Genomic DNA, 24975 nt, shown 5'->3' on the forward strand with positions numbered 1-24975 from the left:
TGATCCTGTACTACCCACACTCTCCATAATCCCTAGACACAGTGATTATATCACTCACTGTACTGCAATGTTGCAATAAAAATAATGCCATTAATAAAGTGTGAAGAGCAGAGAACAAATCCCACAAGACATATCATGTTTTATAAGCAGTTGAATATTTTACTGTGCGTTATTCTTTACACAGAACAGTAATACAGTCTTTAATTAAGCCAGTAAGAGATGATTCCTAAAGCCTCAATATTTATTTCCTAATTTAGATCAGATTTTCACTCCCAAAAAGAAAATTTATAACAGGAATCATTGTGTGTCAGACCTGAACGAAGACCACATGCACTATGTGTCAGAACTCCTCACTGATGCTTGCAGAAATAGTCAACCATCAAACTACCACCCAACTGGAGATGACAAACAGGCTCAAGCAAATCGTCACTTATCCTGAATTTCTTTCTTTCTTTCTTTGTTACAGAATGTGGCTCATAGTTCTATAAATATGTTTAACTTAGAACAGACTGAGAAGATCTGGGTCAGGAATGACTGCTGTTTTTAAGGTTCTACTGGAACAACAGAATTGTTTCTAACATTCTACTGAAGTCTTTTTTTTTTTTTTTGGTTTTCTTTTTCTAAAGCTCAGAGAAAACCCTGTGTAAGGCAATCATTACCACACACGGTCGCCTTCATTTTTTTTTAAAATGGAAATGATGCATTAACATGTAGGATTTACATTTTCAGAGCACTGTGCTGCAGATTAGACAAATCCCAAGTAAAATAATGGGACACATGTTAACCACTTTTGAACTATATTACTGTGCTTTCCTTAAACTGAGAGAAAGTATAGTGTCTACAGGGCATGCATACTGCTGATAGTTCTTCCACTCTCCTTCCTAGCACTGTTTAACAAGAGAGAAACCTAATGTCACCAGTTTTGGGGGCTCAAGAGAGTACAGAATTGCTCAGCAGCAAAAAACCAGAAAACAAAAGACTGTCAGTCAGTCAGTCAGTCATCTTCCTCAAGGTTTGTCCTTGAAGTAAAAAATTGAACGTTCACAACAAATAAAACAGCCCGTCCAGCAGAATAGAGTCAGAAGATGCCCAGGTTGGGGTTGAACTCTATGGAGCCAGGTAGTCTCTCTCCTCTGTATCCTAAGCACTCACTCTTACAGACCTAGGCCTAGGCAACCAGCGCAAGGGGAGTGGAAAGCTGAGTTGGAGTTAGCCCCCTCTTCACTGAAGATCAGTGAACAAACGCTGGCACCTCACCACACGGGAGATGTTAGCTTTCAGATCTCCCTTAGGTTGAAAGCTGAAGATTGGATACAAGTCTAAGCTTTATTTAACCCTCTCCCAAAAGTTTAAAAATAACTGCCAGTTGCTTAAATGCCAATTTTCAAAGCAAATATAATGTAAACTATTCTATTTGGAAGTTCCTTCTTGTCATCAAAGACTGGAATATCTTGGTAAAATATTCTAGTATGATTGAGAGTGGTAGACACAAGGCTAACTACTTCTGTAAAAGGGAGAATTGAAGGAATTTGTAGATTGTTTTCTGGCTGATAGGAGAATATGCAAGACAGGATCAGATAAATTGTATTTGTTCAAGTCTTTCCTCTGTCACTAGCCAAGTCATCAGAAGAAGGAGAGATCAATGACAGTGCTACCAATGACTGTGACTGTTCTTTTGGCAACTACCACTCACCCCCAGTGATTTACAGCAAAAATAATTTCTGTGCTTTCCTCCATTACAATTATTTCTATTGAAACAATCCATTTACATATGGTCAGACTCAGACTGGCCTCAAAAGAGGTCAGAGTTCAGCTTTTATAAACAAAATTTTATAAAGACCTGAGAAGCATCCTTTTTCCAAGAGGAAGGGTTTTGTATTTTAAGATTTGATATTGTTTCATGATCCTTATACTCGGGGCTCAGATAGCAAGGACAGAAATAGCCAAATACATAGTAGATGTCAAGTCTCTGGATATTAGCCTGGTTAGACTTCATGAGTTACTTGCTGCTGGGTGAGCATATTGAATGCATTTTATGCAATTAAACTCCACAATTTCCTTTAATTAAGAAATGAAAGATAATTCTTTAATTTATATGGGAAAATTAACCTGGAAAAAAGGTTACTTGCCTGTACAGTAACTGATGTTTTTCGAGATGTGTAGTCCAAATACATAGTCCTAATTAGCTGAATGCATGTGTAATGCACACAGAGATTATCTAGTCAGCAGTATTCACCAGGGTGGTACATGTGTCCTTCTCATCTTTGTGCACTTTGGGAGGGTATAAAGGGTGGAACTGCCCTGCCATACCCAGTTCCTCCGCTACTGAGAGTGTCTATGATGTCAGGACTCTGAAGTAGTGAGGAGGCATGTGGATTGTGGAATACGTAAATGGATTATACATCCTGAAGAGCAGCAATAACATCTTTTTCTTTGAGTGCTTATCTGTGCACATATTCTACATTAGGTGACTCCCTAATAACAGTCCCTACAGGGGGGTAGATACAAGGAGTCTCTGTGAAAATGGGCTGCAAAACAGATCTTCCAAATCTTGCATCATTTCTGGCTCCCTGCACCAGTGCATAATGTTTTGCAAATGCATGTGTGGAGGACCAGGTGGCTGCTCTGCAATGTCCTGAATAAGGAGGTTCACTAGAGAAACTACGTAGATGGATTTTGCTCTGGTGGAATGAGCAAGTAACCATTTGGTGGTTGCATGTCTGCTAGCTGGCAACATGATCTAATGCACTGGATGAGACAATTTGATATTCTGAGAGTAGAGATGGCCTGTCCTCTGACCCGCTCTGCACAAGCCAGAGAAAACCTACAAGACTTCTGAAAAAATTGTGTTCCATCCAGGTAGAATAAAATGGCTCTATGTATGTCGAGAGTATGCAGTCTCTGCTCCACTCCACCAGCACAAGGCTTGGGAAAGAATCATAGGACTGGAAGAGACATCAATAGATCATCTAGTCCAGTCCCCTGTACTGAAGGTAGGGCTACATGATAACTAGACCATTTCTGACAGGTGTTTGTTGAACTTGTTCTTAAAAACCTCTAATGATGGTGTTTAAAACTCTGAATCTATGAATCTACAGCTGCTGGAATTTCAGCTTCTGAACTGCAGCTTCAAGTCTCCTAGAAATATTGGGTGAAATCCTGGCTCCACTGAAGTCCATGACAAAACTCTCATTGATTTCAAAAAGGTCAAGATCTCACCCATTAACTTAACACATTTTTTGATTTCAGATCAAATCTTGAGCACTGATTGACAGCTACTAAATGTATTGTGGCAAAACGTACAATCCCCTGTACCAGACCAGAGAAGCAGCAGTAAGTGAAGAAAATTGTCATAAAAGTTCGCTCTCAAGTAGTGTGGCTCTTAAGGTAGATACAAAAAAGGGTCAGATAAGACAACAGGGTGTTTTCCAAAGCTCATCTTATCTTCAAGCCTGCTCTCACTCTGGCCTCAGCTCTCCTTCTCAAGCAAGTGACTGTTTCTCAGTATCATGTCTCAAGCACTTGCAGAGCCAAAACATCTAACAATTTAAGGACCGCTATGCCATAATACATTGCAGGGAGCATGACTAATTGCTAGTAACAGATAAGAAAGAAAGAAAGAAAGAAAGAAAGAACCTACCTCTTATCTAGCGCTTTTCATCAGTAGATCTCAAAGCACTTTACAAAAGAACTCAGTATCATTATCCCCTTTTTACAGAAGGGGAACTAAGGCACAGAGAGGTGAAGTGATTTGCCAAAGGTACACAGCAGACTAATGGAAAAACTGGGAACAGAACCAAGTTCCCCTAAGTCCCAGGCCAGTGCTCTTTACACTAGACAACAATGCCTCAAAGTTCTACCTTCTGCCTCATTTCCAGCCTGAACTTATAGTTGTTGTCATTTTCAAAGCCAGAGGAGCTATTCAGAGCCTAGGTATTTTCCAGGGTATATTTTATACTGTTTCATACCCACCCAGGCCATTTCAAAATAAATCTGAGAGTCTGTCCATCTGGGCAATCTCTATAACCTATGACTGCCAGGCCTCTAGGCTCAGAACTCCTTTCTAATGGAAGTTGGAAGTTACACCAGATGGTAACAAGAGTATTAATATCCTGCCAAGTGCCCACTTCTGAATCCCCAGCAGCTTTGACCTGGCTTAAACCAAGGTTAAATGGTATTTCCATGTTGGAAACAGCTGATATTAGCCTAAACCTCCTCTCCATATGCTCCACACTCAGCAGACATGCCCACCACATGTAGCACTCCTTTTTTTGATGATGCAGCTAAATCAGCATGGATGTCACCTAATGCATATGAGCACCACTACACTAGATGTATAGTAACCTGGACAGTAAGGGGCAATTTCATGGTTAAAACTACAGTAGAAGAGTATTTCAGTCATTCACTAATTAATTTAATTAAATTTTACTTTGCAGGAGACATTTGTGCCCCCTTTCAATGTCTTATCTTTCCCCTATTTTAAAAATAGCATCCTCATTTTTGCTACATTACTTTTTATTAATTGCAGTGACACCTTCCAATAATGGAATAGCTGATCAGCGTATCAAACTCCTCATGGCTGAACTAGGTCAACAAGCTACTAATACTGCCAGCATATGTTTCTTTTTTTTTTATTATTACCTCGAGACTTTCATGTATTGTTTCTGCATTCCTCTGACACACAACACTACATGTGCATTCTTGCAACTAAGGGTATGCCTACACTGAAAACAAAGGTACATTCTTAACTCAGGTTAGCTAACTCATATTAGTTAACTTGGGGATGCTCACTGTTGTTTTTGCCCATCACGTCCATCCTCTTGCACTTTCTGTCCTTGTGGGTGGATTTATACCTTCCATGCCGAGCCCTGTCATTTGCTGCAGTCACCATCAGGGAGTTAGGGGCCAGGTGAGAGTAGAAACCCCCAAACACTTGCATGGGAGAAAGATATTATTTCTCTGAATGCTTTGCAGCAGGGAGCAATGAAGCACAGGTATTCCAGAGGGCCTTTGTAGGCTCCAGGAGAGCCTCATTTATCAAGAGGGCTATTCTCTCTGAAGATGATGGTTGGAGAATATCCAGCAGCTTATGCATATTCTCCTGCAAGAATTCCGCATGGATACCCAAGGTAGCAGCCATATGCTTCAGGGGATCCTTACATGACTTAAAGTCCTTGGGTACTGAGGAAGAGGAAGATGACGGGCACAGTAGAGTCATCCAGGGAGGACGAGGAGGTGGTTTGCCGCACCAGTGACAGATCCTTCTCTTGTACCACAGGATCTGGTTGGAAGAGCCCCATAGGTCCAGGGGAAACGGACTCAGTGGTCACTTGCAGCTGAGATGACAGGAAAGCAGGCGCCACTGTCAGAACCAGTGATCTTGCATTGGAGGGGACCTCAGGGACTGAGGAGTGTCCCAGGGATTGCAAAGAGGCCATAGGGCATACAAATAAGGCACTGGTGGCCAGTACGCACTGGGTCAAGAGCCCTTGTCTTGACTGCAGGACACATGCCAATCTCAGTACCGACAGCGAACCAAGGATTGGTGCCTAGCCAATGGGGAGAAGGAGGGCAATCTTGAACTGGATCTTGAGGAATCCTGGAGGTTCTGTGGTGACAACAGAGGAGCCAGCCCCGATGGGGCAAATAACCAGTCAGACTCATCTGAAGCCCAATAAGGAGGTGACATTAGTGCTGAAGAGGAGTGGGGAATCAGCACCAGTTGCACCGAATGAGACATTCCCACTTGGTGCCAGGAGAGGTATCAGCACCAAGGCTGGTACCAAACTCAGTGATGGGTTGCACGAGTCTTAAGTGGGCCTTCGGTGTTGGGCCCGGCAGTGCTGATGGACCCGTCAGCTCTGCAACATGGGCAGAAGCTGCCAAAGGCACAATGTAGGATGAGCTGGTAGAAGCCATAGCACCGGAGAACTCCTGAACCAGCAGAGAGTCTGGGATTGAGGGGCAAAGCAGATCTGATGCCACCTGGCATGCCACCGGAATGGAGACAGCACGGTGGCTGATATCATTGGTACTGAACTTAATGGATGCCCAGTGGCCAGAACCAGAGTCAATGAAACGGGCCCTTTCTGATCTTGGACGGACCTGCTCCATCTCACATGCCAGAGGGAGTATGGTGTTGGTCAGCACTCCTCCTAGAAGAGGAGGAGTCGTCTCCCAAAGCCCTCGAATGGTTCCAACTCATTTTATGGGACCTCTTCCTCGCCACACCAGAGGAGGGTAAATGACCTCTTCCCTTGAGGGAAACATCAGATCCCAAATGCAGGGAGGCATCACTTGCCGGATCTGAAAGCAACTGCTGATCAGACAAGGGCCTCGGTGCCGAAGCAGGCCTCATGGCCTGCTTCAGAAGTTTCTGCTTCAACCACAAGTTTCTTGCCACCTGAGTCCTCTTTGTAAATGAGTTGCAGATGGAGCACTCTCTTTAATGTGTCCCTTGCCAAGACACAACAAGCACCTTGTGTGGGCACTACTGTTGGGAGTGACCCCCCCTACACAATGGATAATGCTTGAAACCTGGTGAGGGCACCACACAGGGCAGCCAACTACTCTACTAACACTTAAACTAAACCTAAGGTACTACTATTACTATATACAAGAAAATTGCTAAGAAAACAGAGTGAAAGTGTGAACTGAACACGCCACACAGAGCTCCAACTCTCGCCATGGATGGTGAGAAGGAACTAAGGGGGTCGGAAGTGGTGCTGCTCTTATATGGCCAGGGGAGGGGATATGACCACAGGTCATGAGTGCCGTCCCCAGAGGTGCAGCTAGGTAAAGTTCTCTGGCTCTGGTGTGCGTACATACACATGCAATACATGGTTGCATTTATTTGAAGAAGAGCAGAACATTTTCCTTTCAAGTTTTGCTCCCTGAAAAGTGCTGTTAATTGTGGGTAGTCCAATTTTACTGCATTTCGGCCCTGTTTGTCCATTACTATGCCTATATGAAACAGGAAGCCATATTTTAAAAAAGTTTCCCTCTAGCATAGTGACCATCAAAGAAAAAAATAAATAGGCAGGAAGACTGGAATGCTCACATTGGGTAAAGCAGTGCGGTATACCCATTTGTTTATCTTCCTGTGCCAGCAGCCTAATGAATTCTGAGCTAGTAATTATGTTTTGGTAATGTCACTGCTTGGAAACTTTATTAACCAATCAGAGATTTCTAATCTCCCACCTTATTTTTAGACTATTAATTTCAGGATTCTAAGTCCAACAAAGCCCCTAATAAGCAGCTCAGATCACATGCATCTTGCTGCTGCACAAATGTTTTTACTTCTCGACAGAAAACATGTACTGTACTAATTGAATAAACCTTCCTGTTTCATATAGACATAGTAATGGACACTCAGGGCAGAAATGCAGTAAAATTGGGCTACCCACAATCAACAGCACTTTTCAGGGAGCAAAACTTGAAAGGAAAATGTTCTGCTCTTCTTCAAAACATCTTCCACTTCTAAATACAAAGATCCTTTTTGAAGAAAGTTAGGGTTTTGAGTAAAAAAGACACCCTCCCCCCAAAAAACATTACTACAATTCACCTCTGAGGAACTGGTGAGAGACATTAAGCTATCCTGAAATTACTTTCTGCTTTAGATCCTGTAAAGTGCAGATATCCTTCAACTCCTCTTGAAATAAATGGGAATTGAAAGTTCCAAGCACATTGCAGGATTGGTCCTTATAAGACTGATTAACTTCATAAGACTGCTATAAAACAAAACCAAATGAAAATTCAAACTCTATACATACAAGTTACCCAAGGCATTAAACGCCACTTCTCAATCTGCACCCTACCTCTCTGTTTTCAGTTCCTGTGGGTTATTTTATCTCTAGCTGTTTAAAATATTTCACCAATATAAACTTCTAAAAATAAAACGTCTTGTTTTTATAAAAATTGCAAAGGTCACAAACAAAACAAAAAGCACCCATGAATCCAGATCTAAATAATACATGCATTTGTGAGTTTCTGTACTTCTACCAAGCATAATATAGGACGTTTGATTAATTTCACTGTTGTTTTTAACTTGAGGAGTAACTGACAACAAAGAAGAAAATATAAGCAAGGGAGTTTTAGTGTAATCTACCAGTATAATTCTGGACACTACATTTGTCAGTGCTCTCCAAATACAAAAAGAGTTAAGTATCAGAGGGGTAGCCATGTTAGTTTGGATCTGTAAAAAGCGACAAAGAGTCCTGTGGCACCTTATAGATTAACAGAAGTACTGGAGCAAAAGCTTTCGTGGGTGAATACCCACTTTGTCAGAGTTAGACGGTGGCAGATAATATCCTTAGCACATTGTGAAAAAATTGTGTGTAATTAATGAGCAATGTAAACAATGAAGAGTATCCTAACAGTTAAGAGATGGGAAGGCTCTCCACACTCTTCAATACAGGATGTATCCAATATTAATTGAGTGCTGTCAAGGATTTTATTATAAATAATGTTATATCTATTTCCATTCCCAGCAGCTGAACATAATGAAAATATTTACACAAATCTGTCAAGTTTGATGTTTGCAGGAATGTGATGTAAATTTTCTGATGTTATAAAGTTATATTTTATTGAGATCCTACGTGCACTATATTAGATATTCTCAGTCTTTAATGGACAATAGTCTTCAAAATTTAAAAAAAATTGGCAGTCTCTGCTCAGAAGAGAATTAGGAAAAAGCTTACATGAAAACTGAATTTACTTCTCACATTAAAGAAGGAATTATTAGAGCATCTGGTGAGATTTGAATTATGACTGTCTGCATTCTGTTGTATGGCTAAGCTATTAGCTATTTTATTTTAAAACTGTACATCCTAAAATAAACAATATGTAGTTGTAAAGTATTATCTGCATTTTAGGGCTTTCCTGTGGCCCTCATTCAGGGCACCTTTTTATTATGAGACAGTTTCTTAATTTCCCTTCAGAGAGACATTCGTATTCTGATGAGTTCAGAGTAAGAATCTAGATATAAATATAATTCTGCTTTATTCCTACCACAGAACATGGAGCAGTTGGGTCCACCGGGTGCTGAAATAGTTTAATCACAGTGACTATTCGATTGTGGGGTATGAAAAGAGGGATGAACACAAAGAGTACCCCTACGAATATTTAACTTTTATGATATACGTGTGATACGGTATCATGACACACAGAGTACAGGGGGACCAGAGGATGAAGAAGAACAGGCTACTCTGCGATGAGATTACCTGCTGGTCACCTTGGGCAAACATCCCGATCCACTGAGGTCAAGAACCTATATACGGTACTGGCAACAAAAGTTTGGGGAAAAGGAGCCATCTGCCCTGAGGCTGGGGGACTCATTGACTCCACATTCAAAGAGGAGAAGAAATAGGATGTTTGTGATTGTGGACTCCCTCCTGAGGGGAATGGAGGCATCTATCTGCTGACCTGACATGATGTCCTGGGTGGTGTGCTGCCTGCCTGGAGCCCATGTCCGAAACGTTACAGAAAGGTTGCCGAGGTTCATCCTTCTGATCACTACCTCATGCTGCTCATTCATGTGGGAACTAATGATACTGCCTATGACCCAGAGCATATCAGCAGTGACTACAGGGCTCTGTGAGTGAAGGTGAAGGAGTCCAGGGTGCAGATTGTATTCTTGGCCATCCTCACAATTAAGGGTAGGGACCCAGGCAGAAACACATACATCCGGGAGGTGACACTAACAGTCCATGCCTAGCGGAGTACCAGAGCTTGGGCTCCAACCCAAACCCAGTCGTCTTCACAGTAATTGTACAACCCCACAGCTCAAGCCCCAAGAGCCCAAGTCAGCTGAGCCTAGCCAGCCGGGGGTGTTTAATTGCTGTGTAGATGTATCCTGAGTCACCAACCTAGTGAGGAAGGCTTTAAACTAGGTTCAAAGGGACCAGGAGACAAAAGTCCACAGGTATGTACAAAAAAGGGTGACCTTAATAAAGGGCTAGATGCTGGGGGTGGGAATGGAAAATTACAATTGAGCCACAGGAGCAGCAAAAGGGAAAACATGGGGGAATCTGTTCAATGGCTTAGATGTCTATACAAAAATGGAAGGAGCATGAGGAATACACAGGAAGAAATGCAAGTATTAGGGCATAAGCTAAATTATGACTTAACTGGCATCACTGAGACTTGGTGGGATAAATCTCATGACTGGAATTATTGGTATTTGGGGGATAGTTTGTTCAGGAAGTACAGACAGGGAAAAAAGGGAAGAGGTGTTGCATTAATCATCAAGAATATATATACTTGTTCTGTGGTCCAGAGGGAGATGAGAGGCAAACTAGTTGAAAGTCTGGCTGAAAGTAAAAGAGGAAAAAACAGGGATGTCGTCATGATAGGAGTCTACTACAGATCACCAAATCAGGAGGTGGTGGAGGACAAGGCATTTTTAGAACAAACACCCAAAACACAAGACCTGGTATTAATGGGGGACTGTAACTACCCAAACATCTGTTGGAAAATACAAAATGGTTCTTGGAATGTACTGAGAACAACTTCTTGTTTCAGAAGTGGAGGAAGTAACCAAGGGACACCCATCTTAGACTTGATTCTGACTAACAGGGAGGAATTGGTTGCGAATCTGGGGTGAAAGTCAATTTGAGTGAAAGTGAGCATGAAATAATACACTTCACAATTCTAGGGAAAGGAAAGAGTGACAGCAGCAGAATAAGGACAATGGACGTCAACAAGGAGGCTTTAACAAACTCAGAGACCTGGTAAGGTCAGGTCCCCTGGGAAAAAAAATCTAAGGATAAAAGAGGTTCAGGAGAGCTGGCAGTTTCTCAAAGACATAGAAAAAACGGTTACTCACCTTTTTGTAACTGTTGTTCTTCGAGATGTGTTGTTCATGTCCATTCCAAGCAGGTGTGTGCGCGCCGCGTGCACGCCAGCCGGAAGATTTTACTATAGCGGCGTCCGTAGGGTTGGCTTCGGCGCCCCCTGGAGTGGCGCCTTCATGACGCTGTATATAGGGGCCAGCCGACCCTCCACCCCTTCAGTTCCTTCTTGCCGACACTCTGACAGAGGGGCAGGAGGGTGGGTATTGGAATGGACATGAACAACACATCTCGAAGAACAACAGTTACAAAAAGGTGAGTAACCGTTTTTTCTTCGAGTGCTTGTTCATGTCCATTCCAAGCAGGTGACTCATAAGCCTGAACCTAGGCGGTGGGGTCGGAGGTCACTGCAGACTGGAGTACGGTCCTAACAATTGCCACATGGCTTGGATGTATTTCAGTCCAGAGGTCATAGAATATCAGGGTTGGAAGGGACCTCAGGAGGTCATCTAGTCCAACCCCCTGCTCAAAGCAGGACCAATCCCCAACTAAATCATCCCAGCCAGGACTTTCTCAAGCCTGACCTTAAAAACCCCTAAGGAAGGAGATTCCACCACCTCCCTAGGTAACCCATTCCAGTGCTTCACCACCCTCCTAGTGAAAATGTTTTTCCTAATATCCAACCTAAACCTCCCCCACTGCAACTTGAGACCATTACTCCTTGTTCTGTCATCTGCTACCACTGAGAACAGTCTAGATCCATCCTCTTTGGAACCCCCTTTCAGGTAGCTGAAAGCAGCTATCAAATCCCCCCTCATTCTTCTCTTCTGCCAACTAAATAACCCCAGTTCCCTCAGCCTCTCCTCATAAGTCATGTGCTCCAGCCCCAAATCATTTTTGTTGTTCTCTGCTGGACTCTTTCCAATTTTTCCACATCCTTCTTGTAGTGTGGGGCCCAAACTGGACACAGTACTCCAGATGAGGCCTCACCAATGCCAAATAGAGGGGAATGATCACGTCCCTCGATCTGCTGGCAATGCTCCTACTTATACAGCCCAAAATGCCGTTAGCCTTCTTGGCAACAAGGGCACACTGTTGATTCATATACAGTTTCTCGTCCACTGTATGCCCTAGGTCCTTTTATGCAGAACTGCTACCTAGCCGCTCGGTCCCTAGTCTGTAGCAGTGCATGGGATTCTTCCATCCTAAGTGCAGGACTCTGCACTTGTCCTTGTCGAACCTCATCAGATTTCTTTTGGCCCAATCCTCTAATTTGTCTAGGTCCCTCTGTATCCTATCTCTACCCTCCAGCATATCTGCCACTCCTCCTATCTGCAAACTTGTTGAGGGTGCAGTCCACGCCATCCTCCAGATCATTAATGAAGATATTGAACAAAACCGGCCCCAGGACTGACCCATGGGGCACGCCACTTGATAGCGGCTGCCAACTAGACATGGAGCCATTGATTGCTGCCCGATGATCTAGTCAGCTTTCTATCCACCTTATAGTCCATTCATCCAGCCCATACGTCTTTAACTTGCTGGCAAGAATACTGTGGGAGACCGTATCAAAAGCTTTGCTAAAGTCAAGGAATAACACGTAGACTGCTCTCCCCTCATCCACAGAGCCAGTTATCTCATTGTAGAAGGCACTTAGGTTAGTCAGACATGACGTGTCGTTGGTGAATCCATGCTAACTGTTCCCGATCACTTTCTTCTCCTCAAAGTGCTTCAAAATTGATTCCTTGAGGACCTGCTTCATGATTTTTCCAGGGACTGAGGTGAGGCTGACTGGCCTGTAGTTCCCTGGATACTCCTTCTTCCCTTTTTTAAAGATGGGCATTACATTAGCCTTTTTCCAGTCATCTGGGACCTTCCCCGATCGCCATGAGTTTTCAAAAATAATGGCCAATGGCTCTGCAATCACATCCGCCAACTCCTTTAGCACCCTTGGATGCAGTGCATCCGGCCCCATGGACTTGTGCTCGTCCAGCTTTTCTAAATAGTCCTGAACCACTTCTTTCTCCACAGAGGTCTGGTCACCTCCTCCCTATACTGTGCTGCCCAGTGCAGTAGTCTGGGAACTGACCTTGTTTGTGAAGACAGAGGCAAACAAGCATTGAGTACATTAGCTTTTTCCACATCCTCTGTCACTAAGTTGCCTCCCACATTCAGTAAGGGGCCCACACTTTTCCTGACCTCCTTCTTGTTGCTAACATACCTGAAGAAACCCTTCTTGTTACTCTTAACATCCCTTACTAGCTGCAACTCCAATTGTGATTTGGCCTTCCTGAATCCACTCCTGCATGCCTGAGCAATATTTTTATACTCCTCCCTGGTCATTTATCCAAGCTTTCACTTCTTGTAAGCTTCTTTTTTGTGTTTAAGATCAGCAAGGATTTCATTGTTAAGCCAAGCTGGTCGCCTGCCATATTTACTATTCTTTCTACCCATCGGGATGGTTTGTTCCTGCAACCTCAATAAGGATTCTTTAAAATACAGCCAGCTCTCCTGGACTCCTTTTCCCCTCATGTTATTCTCCCAGGGGATCCTGCCCATCAGTTCCCTGAGGCAGTCAAAGTCTGCTTTTCTGAAGTCCAGGGTCCGTATTCTGATTAGATGTGTAACAGCAAACTATCCCAGCGCAAAAGAAAGATAGGAAGACGGTAAGAGGCCAATATAGCTCCAACAGGATCTCTTTAATAATGAAAATCAAAAAGAAAGCCTACAAAGAGTGGAAACATGGACAAGCTGCTAAGGAGGGGTACAAAAGAAAAGCACAAGCATGTAGGGAGAAAGGCTATGACACAAAGTGAGTTATATGTAGCAAGGGACATAAGAGGCAGCAAGAAGATCTTCTATAAATACATTAGGAATAAGGGAAAGACAAAGGAAAGCGTAGGTCCACTATTTAGCAGGAAAGGAGAGGTAATAATGGATGACATCAAGACGACTGAGGTGTTTTATGTCTATATTGCATCAGTCTTCACTAAAAAGGTTGTGACCCGATACATAACGCAATTAATAGTAACTCACACCAAATACGGAAGGAACAGGTTAAAAAAAATATTTAGATGTATTCAAGTTGGCGGGGCCTGACAAAATTCACTCTAAAATACTTAAGGACCTAGTTGAAGCAATCTCGGAACAGTCAGCAACTATCTTAGAGAACTCATGGAGGATGGGTGAGGTCCCAAAGGACTGGAGAAAGGCAAACATAGTACCTATCTTTAAAATGCAGAATAAAGAGGACCTGGAGAATTATAGACCAGTCAGCCTAACTTCAATACCTGGAAAGATTCTGGAACAAATTATTAATCAATTGGTAAGCACTTAGATGATAATAGGGCAATAAGTAATAGCCAACCTGGATTTTTAATAATAATGCCAAACCAACCTAATTTCCTTCTTTGACAGGGTTACTGACCTAGTGGATATGGAGAAGCCGTAGAAATGATATATTTTGATTGTAGTAAGGCTTTTGACACAATCCCACATGACAATCTTATAAGCAAACTAGGGAAATAATAGTATTTCATCTAGACCAAAGGGAAATAATAGTATTTCATCTAGACCAAAGGTGGGTGCATCATCGGGGGAAAGACTGTACTCAAAGAATAGTTAGCAATGATTTGCTGTCAATCTGTGAAGATGTATCCTTGTAGAGTCCCGCAGAACTCACTTCTGGGTCCATTACTATTCAATATTTTCATTTTTGACTTGGATAACGGAGTGGAGAGTATGCTAATAAAATTCGCAGATGACATTAAGCTGTGAGAGGTTGTAAGCCCTTTGGGGGACAAAAATCAGAATTCAGAACCACCTTGACAAATTGAAGAATTTGTCTGAAATCAACCAGATGAAATTCAATAAAGACAAGTGCAAAGTACTACACATGCTGAGGAAGGCAAAATCAAATGCATAACTCAAAATGGTGAGTAACTGGCAAGGCAGTAGTACTGCTGAAAATAATTTGGGGGTTATAGTGGATCACAAATTGAATATAAGCCAACAATGTGATGTAGTTGCAAAAAAGAGTGTAATACCATTCTGGGATATGTTAACACAAGTGTCATATGTAGGACATTGGAGGTAATTCTCCTACTCTATTTGGCACTGGTGAGGTCCTCAGCTAGAGTACTGTGTCCAGTTCCGGGCACCATGCTTTAGGAATAGACAAATTGGAGAGAGTCCAGAGGAGCGCAACAAAAATGATAAAAGCTTTAGAAAACCTGACCTATGGGGAAAGGTTAGTAAAACTGGGCTTGTTTAGTTTTGAGAAAAGAAGACTAAAGGGGAACCCGATAATAGTCTTCACATATTTGAAGAGTTGTTATAAAGAGGATGGTGATCAGTTATTCTCAATGTCCACTGAAGGTAGAGCAGGAAGTGATTGGCTTAATCTGAAGCAAGGGAGATTTAGGTTAGATATTAAGAAAAAGCTTTCAAACTATAAAGACAGGTAAGTATATAGGTGTCTCAGGCAGGTTTTGGAATCCCCATGACTGGAAGTTTTTAACAGTTTAGACAAAAACCTGTCAGCAGGGCTTAAATTCAGCTGGAGCCATCCAGAGTGGAGCTCCAGTAAATATTTTCAAACCCGCGGGAGCCACTGAAGCCCTGAGGCAGCCCGCATGGCTGAAACCCAATCGTGGTGCCTCCCTGTGTGGCTAAAGCCCAGAGCCCTGCCCTGCAGCTGAAGCCAAGATCCCTGAATTAGGGTGGGGCATGGGGAGCTCCAGGTAATAGTCTCTAAGAAATTAAGCCCTGTCTGTCTCAGCAAATTAAGACTGTGTAAAAACATTACATTATTACTGTTACCCTTGTCTTCATTTCCCCTTCCCTCCTAGTGTTGATCACAGTCTCTTGTTGTGTCCTGTCTTAAACTAGATAATGCAGCCACTTTTTTGTCTGTGTTTCAACCCAGCAAAGCCTGGCCTCCATGCTGACAGGACCCCACAGGCACCACTGGAATAACCACCACCTCTCACTTAGTGAACAATCTGTACAATCTGTAATGAAGAATTCTGTGAATGCAATGAGTTCTCAGATTAATTGATTTTTCCACCTGCCCCGAAAGATTACCAACATGCTGGCTTTAGGCATGGTCCTGCAGTTGTTACTCAGATATAACTTCTACTGAAGCCTGAATAAGGACTGCCAGTCCAGTCCCTAGTGGTTTTGACCTTATTGTTATTATTTGTATTGCAGTAGCACCCAAGAGCCCCAGTCTTGGACCAGGACCCCAGTGTGTTAAGCACTGTACAAACACAGAACAAAAAATGATTCCTGTTCCTAAGAGATTATTCTTTTGAAGAACTAAGGTTTTGAATGCCAGTATTATTTTGAAAGGTTTCAGAGTGGTAGTCGTGTTAGTATGTATCAGCAAAAACAATGAGGAGCGTACCTTAGAGACTAACAAATTTCCTCGTTGTTTTTAGTATGATTTTGGTTGCTCCAACTCTGATTTTTATTCTAGCATGAGTAGAATTAGACATATTATTTCAAATGTGGCTTTACTAGCTCCTTATACAATGCAAGAATACTGTGCAACATGCAATTTGGTGCATTTAATTTAAACATGACAGAGATTTTGCTGTTTTTTCCATCATTAAGCATCATGGCTTTAAATACATAACAGTTCTGTATGTGTGAGGGAGAAATACAACGCAACTTTGTATCACACCTTTCATATAAGAATATAGAGCAACTAGTCTTCACATCCAAATAAAAAGAAGTAGGTTAAGGTATCAGAGCAGTGTATATGGCAAGATGGATGCAGTGGATACAAAAAACCCAAGCTTCATAGTGAATTGCTGTGTATAAAGCACCTAAGATTATTTGATTGAGTTTCATGTCCTTGCCTGGGTCTTGAGATAGGATCTGAGAAACGTCAAGGAGTCAATCTGCTGCTAGATGGTGGGAAGAGCATGCAGGAAGGATCCAGTGATCACTGTAGAGAAGGTTTTGGTGGAGTGCAGGGAGAGTGACTGGTAGAGACACAGTGACAGATGTTTGAAATGCAGAGGGACTGGAGAGTGGAAAGGGATGAAGAGAGAGACTGGGAGTATAGGAAAGGCAATTCTGTGCAGAATATGGAAGAGGCTGTACATATCACATTCTGAAATGGGTAAAAAGTCTGCAAGTTTTCCAAGGATTGAGGTGATATATGCTTGCTTTCAAAGGCATCCATTAGCTGCATTATTATTTCACATTTCACAGGTTGATACTTGGAAAGTTGGACTTAGAGACCATGAAGGGTAATATGTAAGAATTTGGATGCAGAGACCAGGAATAGCAGCACAGGAGTTATTTAAGACAGTATCAAATATAGGCAACAATTAGCGTTACAGACTTGGTAAACACTGCAAGGAAGAGAGCTCAGATTTAAGTTGAACATGTACTGTAGGCTGCAGCCATTGTGTATGAATCGATGACTTGTGTCAAGCAGGGAGATGATGATGGAATACAGAGAAGTAAGCACCTCAAGAGCAGGAAGGACCATCACAGAAATAGCTCCCACAAAACCAATATTTTTTAAAAATACTGTACTTGTTAGTCTAGACTTTTACTAAGTACATACACACTTATCAAAGAAATGTGTGATATTTTGAACTTATTTTTGGCATAAAATCTGTATTTGCCAAGCATTGTAAATTTTACCCCAGGATGTAATGTCGTGGACCTTTTTGGTTTCCTTTGGAGCACTGAGTAGATGAGCTGCTAAAATAAAGTGGGCACATCCCACACCAGTACCTGCAACTACATGGTGGCCTCTGGGACTGGTGGAACTTGGTCCTTCCCATCTTCTATACCTAAGACTCTATGAAAGCTGTGTCCCTTTTATTAGAACACAAGCTGACATTAACTGACTTGTTACAAGAAAGGCTAGTGAACTTGATCATTCAAAAAGGCACAAAAGTAAGTAACTGCAAAAAGTGCACAACACCCCATCACAAAGGAATGGCTATGTTTTGTCTACATTAAAAATAAAGGCAGAAATATACTAAGTTGAAAGTCCAGTTAGCAATGTTCTGGAGAACTATCACACATTGCATTTTTGTCATAACAGAACAAGTGACTGAAAAATATTCCAGTTTAAAAGCAATCGCTATGGCTGCTCTATGGAGAGCAGAAAAATATCAAAAGTTTCTTTGATAAAGATTTATAATATTTGTCACTAACTCAAAACGTAACTCAGACTTCATGAAGTGAAATAAGATTTATCTGGTATAATTTAATTCCGATTTCACTTATATCTATTCAGTCATAGAAAATTCAAGTCCCTTTCCCTCTGAATTTAGCTGGAAGACCAGTTTAAATATTTTTAAAAGGCTTATATTTACCTGATGATTCTCTGAGCAGCATACTGATGAAGTGAGCGGAACTGTGCTGACATATTTGCTAAGGCTGCCAGACAATTTGTATGAAGGTATTTGTCCTGTTGGAAAAGAGGGGGGAAAAACACATCAAACTGTCCTTTTCATATACACTGAGACCTGTCATAAGAAACCACTCCAAGGACTTACAAACATCCGTTGCTTAACAGAGGTGGTCTTCTAATGAAGGTGGAACAGAATTGCACTTTGTATATTTAGAGATGCTTTAATAATGGTCTCTTTAGACATGAATTTGCCTAATAAGGGTGGTCTCTTGTACAGATTTCACTGTACATATACATTTTAAAATCAAAGTTGATATACAATGGGATCATGAATATAACTGATAAATGGTAGAGAAAATAGTCTCTATTGCTTTTTAATTCTCTCTCCTTTCCTTTGCCCCAATTATCTCCAACCTTACCCAATCCTTTTTGCCCTATATTCTTTGACCTCCATATTAATTATTTCAAAACATTCAACTTCTCCACAACTACCGCTAATATGGTACTTCATAAGTTCTGCTCCTCTATAGTTGGAGTTTCTGAAGCCCATTTTAACTACCGTCTTTCCAGATAAATGTTTAAACACTGGCTCATTCAAAGTCAGAGAACTGCATAGCACAGATAAAACGGTGGAATCCACAATCCTATGGCTTATACAATATTTATTGATCCTGCTCACAGGGGAGAGGCAAGTAAACATGGATTGTGTTATTCTTCAAGGGAAGAGAATAAATCTTAAGAAGCATATTGGAGGGATTAATTTACTGTAATAGATATTAAAAGTGGTAGGGGTTGCTCATTGTATCCTCACCTTTTGCAGAAAATTAGATTCTCCACTCCTAGGCTTTATCTTTAGTCATATGTTTGACCAACACCTCTACAACATGGAGCAATGTTTAATGATTTCCTTCATTAAGAGTCCCTCTTCCCTACTTAGGGCTAAAATGTGCATTTATTCTCCCTAAGAGTAACACAGACCCGCAATGCCACATATAAATTCCAAGTATCTTCCTGTCTAACTGATGTAAACATGAAGTGGCCTCTGGCTCCTTCTACTACTTATTCCGCCAGTGCCCGGGGAATCTGTATATTATGGCAATCAATACAGTAGGCTCAAATCAGATATAGATTCAAAATTCCATTTCCTATGTCATCTGCACTTGCCTTGCCTTGAACAAGGCTAGATAGAATTCCTGTGCTCCCATGTTCAAAGTATAAAGCTCCTCTTGTGACCAAGAAGATTCATTCAGCATTGTTGGCTAGAACTTAGCCATGACACAAAAAAAAAAAAAAAAAGGGGGAGGGAGAGGGGGGGAAGAACGGGGGGAGTTTCTGGTTCCAACTGAATATTCTGTAAAGCCTCTAACTTAAACCAGAGGTAAATCTGATAAATATTTGGAATTTAATACCAAAATGCAGCCTATTTACAAGAAACCATTTACTGGTTAAATGGCTCGCAAACCCTTATTCCTGTTTATAAAATCTTACTTGACAAAGTATTGCTTACATTTAATCCAATATAAACTCTGCAACCAGTATCAGCTTCCTTTCCTTCCATCTCATTGAGTCTGTTATCTCATGAAATAGAAATTACAGCCAATTAACGTCTGTTTTAAGTTGTTAATGGGGGTGGTGTTAGTATTATTACCATATAATTATCTCATCTATTTGTTTGATGTGACCACATATATGGTGATTTTAGTTTTAAATTCTTTGAACTAGTACAAATAACACCATGCTTTAGTTAATTTTATTGCAAAAACTTCTCAACATTTTCAGCAATGAAAGAAACGTACAGAAGTCTTTAATGTAGTTTACATGTCTGCTACACACATTAGAGAGATACACCTGAAGTGCCCCTAATTCGAAGATCCACAAAATATAACCTAATGGATTTTAGGGAAGTCAGAAGTGAAACTATGCATGATGGGGAACGTATTTGAAAGAACCATGCTTTTCCACAGATCTCTCAATTATACTCATTATACTTTTCAGAAGAAAAGCAGAAGTAATTTTTTTCCACCCCAATTTCCACACCTGTTTATAAAACTATTTTATCAAATAACAAGGAACCCAAATCCATACTTCTGGATAATTTAACATAGGTGAAAAATCCCACACGTAATTTAATTATATGGTATGCTGGTATTTTTTTCTCTGATCAGAAATCTATTACTTTTTTCAGGAACTATGCAACTACTACTATGACTGGACTTTGTGTGTTAGTAATCAAAGCAGCTGAACTGAATGATATCACAGAAATTGCTTTACACATTCAGAAGCACTTCATATGGTACCTGAGTGCTGACTTTTTTTCTGCCTCCCCCACTGTGTTTAGGTGCTCATTTGCTGCGAAAAGGTTCACTTTTGTTTTTTACCACAGTTTGGAACTGAACTCCAGCTGATGGAAGACCACAGATATACCCTACATATGTAAGTTCTAAATATAACCCTTACCCTTGTCCTTGTCATGTTGTACTGAATGGTTCTTATCACCACCAGTATCAGGAGACTCCCCAGTGAAATCTCGGTTAGAACACGCTCTGAGTACCAAGTGATATTTTTCAATATCTGCAATGAGGAAAAAAAAAAATAGCTTTCAACACCACATTTCAATTGTGAATGAGATGACATAAAATCATGCAGTTCTCTGGGCTCTTGCTTCCCTCGAGACAAATAAATTACCCTCCAAGTTCAATACACTAAAATGTATCATGTTCTAGAGTTTCAAAGGATACTGCAGTAGTATCCAACTTGCAGATCTTATTAACTTTGTTCTGCAGCTCATGTGGAGAAGGCACGAAGATGAGATACGTGAATAAAAAATTACTGGTGTGCTGAACTAACTTTAATTGAGCAGTGTGAGTGTACGTACACACACACACACACACACGTGTGTGGAGAAAGTAAATAAGGAAGTGTTGTTTACTCCTTCTCATAACACAAGAACTAGGGGTCACCAAATGAAATTAATAGGCAGCAGGTTTAAAACAAATAAAAGGAAGTATTTCTTCACACAACATCCAGTCAACCTGTGGAACTCTTTGCCAGAGGATGTTGTGAAGGCCAAGACTATAACAGGGTTCAAAAAAGAACTAGATAAGTTCATGGAGGATAGGTGCATCAATGGCTATTAGTCAGGATGGGCAGGATGGTGTCCCTAGCCTCTGTTTCCCAGAAGCTGGGAATGAGCGACAGGGAATGGATCATTTGATGATTACGTGTTATGTTCATTCCCTCTGGGTCACCTGGCATTGGCCACTGTCGAAGACAGGATATTGGGCTAGATGGACCTTTGGTCTGACCCAGTATGGCCGTTCTTATGCAAAGTGAAACCTGTCTTGAAAGACTATTTAAGAGACCAGCAAAGATCGGATGCTTACCATGACTAGAGCTCCTAGGTTCTATGGGCAATACAAATAAATTTATAATAGAGGTAGCTCACTAAAGGTGGAGAAGAACTGTACTCAGTGCATTTGGGAATACTCTGGGAAGACTAGTGAAACAGGAAACTGTCTAATAAGGGTGGTTTTGTATAGAGATTTTACTCTACGTAAATGAAAGATATTAGTATGAGTTAAGTTTCAATGCAAATATGAGATTTACAAAAAAGTATAATACCATGAAAATGCATATACAACGAAACCTATGCAATAGTTTAACAATTTATTAGCAAACCTCCTGTCTTGAGACCATTCAAAAATACCCTCAAACTGTACTGTTCTGCTCCACTTTTATTAAACAGCCACCTTGTTAAGGGACAGATTTGTCAGCCCTCCGAATGGTCATTTGTTGCAGGTTTAAATCAACATTAGTAATAAAATGAGGCAAGGAACTGCCTCTTGTTAACAAAGCCAGCACAAAACTCCAATCATCCGCTTAGCATGGATGGAATTTCAAAAGCCCATGACACATTTACCCCTCACTGAGCCGCTCCACATTTGAATCCTGCCTGGTTAAGCCTATCTGCCCCACACCTGGTATACCTGGGCAGAGCCCCAGGGTGTTTCTGGGGCAGGCCTAGGCCTTGTGCTGTGTCAGAGTGGGGTGCAGCCTCACCGCTGAGTCCATGTCCTGGGGATTGGAGGGCTGTCGGGTGATCTCCCACCTTCATGCAGCCAGTCGCCTGTGCTCCCCACTGCCATGTTGGAGCCTTTGCATTTATTTATTGACCAATAAAACTTGCAGAATTTTGCAGAATTTTTAAATATTGTGCACAGAATTTTTAATTTTTTTGGCGCGGATTTTTTAATTTTTTGCACAGAATGCCCTCAGGAGTAAGTATTATAAGTAAATCCTCGTAGCAGATGATATTTTCAAGTCAGTCGGTCTCAGATTCACTGAGTTTTTTGCATCATTTTATCTCCTCAGAAAGGGAATTCAGTCTATGTGCATCTTGACAGAGTACAATTTACAAGTTATGAGATAAGAGTACATAGAGAGGTCTATGCCAGAGGAACAGCAGAGACTATGGCTATCTTTTGCTTCTCCAGTTGGAGTTTAAAGGAATTGTTATGATTCATTTTGTTAGCTAGGTTTCCCTTCCTCATTTCTGGAACCAGACCCTCTTTTATCAAGTGTTGAATAGAAAGCTTTCAGACTCAAACACCCCCTTTAAAAATAACATTTTGTGCATCTGTACCGCACCCCATGCACAAGTATTCACTTCCTTCCTATAATTAAACTTCTAGCTTAAGAGTCAAATTAAAAGCAGCCCTTGGCAGAGCTCAAATTGGACTGGTACGGACCAGTACATCAGGACTAGAACATTTTGCCAACGTACCAGCACATCAGTGACTCCTGAGTCTTCAGCTATTCTTCTGGGAACCCAGGCTGTATCCAAATTCCACACCCTACTTCAAAGTGAGGGATACTACTACTGGTCGACTTCCCTAAAGCCAATCCCGCCTAATAACTACTTTCACTCTACTGGGTGGAGCCCAACCCCAGCATAAGGAATAGGAGGGTGGGAAGGTGGGAGAACATGCAGAGGCAACATCCCCACTTGTCTTCCAGGGTGATTGTGTTCATCTTCTCATCTCTTCCTTGGAGGGCATCAAGAAAGACCAATACTCTCTCTTTTCCAGGTAAAGGCTCTTCAGATGGCAAACAGCTTTACCCATTCCAAAGAAGCAGCAATGAAAAACTGTCCTCTGGTCTGCTGACTTTTACAGCCTCTAGGGTAACAGACTTAGAGGAAAATATTTCCTCCATAAGAGAGAAGGATGGGGAGGTGGCAGCCACTATCCTCAAAAAGAAATAGAGACCCGAAGGGGTGGTCACTACCATACACAGACAAAGGGAGGAGGTGACACTTGGTACTACTTCAGGTTCTGGCATCTTTACACTCACTTCCTCTCTGGGATTAATGGGGTGGATCAAGGATCTGCATATACACCCCTCCCCCTTTCAAACAGGAGTCATAGGAGGTACCTAAAGCAAAAGACAGAGTCATATGGGAAAGGCTTTAAAACGTTCTATAAAGGAAGTGTCCAGGTTTCACAAAATAAAATGCAGTTGGTGAAACTCCAGAATGTTTTAAAAAAAGTTACAAGATGTCTTGTGAACCAAAAGTCCTAACATATACAATTACCAGAAAAAGAGTGCAGCCTGTGTTCTGAAGTCTACAGGGGATTCTGGAGGAATGCAGCACTAAGATTGTTAACTCTGCAAAAAATCTGCCATTTGGAACCAAAGCAAAAAAGTATAGGATGTCGTTATTAAACAGTACACTAGGGGTGTCATACCATTACACTTAACATTAGAATATAAGGGCAATTTGATATACCAGAAATCATGGCATTGTAATTCCACACTATTACAGGGCAAATGGATTTGAAAATAAATGCATTGGCTGTGCCTCAACAGATAGAGCCCATTATTCTTTGGTGATACTGTAATCCTGGGACATACGTTAGTCTGCAAGAATGTACCTCTCTAAATGTGGATGTCAGAGTTCGGGGCAAATGCACTGGTATTTCCACTCAAGGGTTCAGCAAGAGTACCCAACTCTCAGGCTTTCAGCTCCCCAGCTGTTGCCTCTCTTGAGTGGAGATGCACCTCTCTCCTCCTTCTGACCGGCTACTCCCAGACTGCCCTATTCCCTTGCCTCTGCTGTGTAATTCCCAGCACAGACAGGTTCCCTAGGCCACCTGCTTGCTTTCTCTTCAGAGACAGAGAACAGATATAATTTACCACACTGTTCTTTCTAAGCAAGCCTACTCTATTCTTAAGGTACAAAGCATTACAGAAAAAACATTAAAAACAATAGAAGAACCTACGTGGATGTTAATAAACTTATCAGAGTTCATACCAACACTCACAGAGGCTCTGACAACTGCAGTCTTTTAATAACCCATCGTAAGGGCATCCTTGTGGTAACAAGTTCATCAAAGCTTCAGCTCAGTCTTATGAAGCCTCAGTAGGCCAAGTTCTTCCTATCCTCCCTTAAGGATTGGGGGCTTCTGTGGATCAGGGGTCCTGTACATTTGCTGGATCAGGAAGAAGGCCCCAAGTCAGCTGAAAATGAAGGTTTTTACCCAAAAGTCTGTTCTTTGTCTGTTGGTCTCTGGAGAATCCAGGTTGAATTAGTATATGCATCTCTCTCCAGGGGACCTTCAAAGGAACTTCTAATAATGGAGGAAGTTCATTAGCATCCCCCCTCCCTACTAGAGAAGGTACATATAATGTCACATATAATGTCACAGCAACACATACACAACTGTATTTTTAATACAATTCATCTCAAAAGATGTTAATCCGAACTCAGCAAGGTGTAACTTAACTCAATAAAGCTTATCT

General features: G+C 41.5%; 1 protein-coding gene across 2 annotated transcripts in view; it reads right to left on the minus strand.

Moving 5' to 3' along the window:
* DYM (dymeclin) overlaps nt 1-24975 on the minus strand; it is a 337094-nt gene that overhangs the window by 120868 nt on the left and 191251 nt on the right. For both annotated transcript variants that reach the window (XM_024204114.2, XM_024204113.2), the window contains exons 13-14: nt 20632-20745; nt 18137-18231 (exon numbers count right to left, since the gene is read on the minus strand). In XM_024204114.2, the coding sequence (XP_024059882.1) occupies nt 18137-18231; nt 20632-20745 (209 nt within the window). The remainder of the gene's footprint in view (nt 1-18136; nt 18232-20631; nt 20746-24975) is intronic.

This window comes from Terrapene carolina, unplaced genomic scaffold (assembly GCF_002925995.2).
Source record: "Terrapene carolina triunguis isolate 2854851 unplaced genomic scaffold, T_m_triunguis-2.0 Scaffold69, whole genome shotgun sequence".
Lineage (NCBI taxonomy): Eukaryota > Metazoa > Chordata > Testudines > Emydidae > Terrapene > Terrapene triunguis.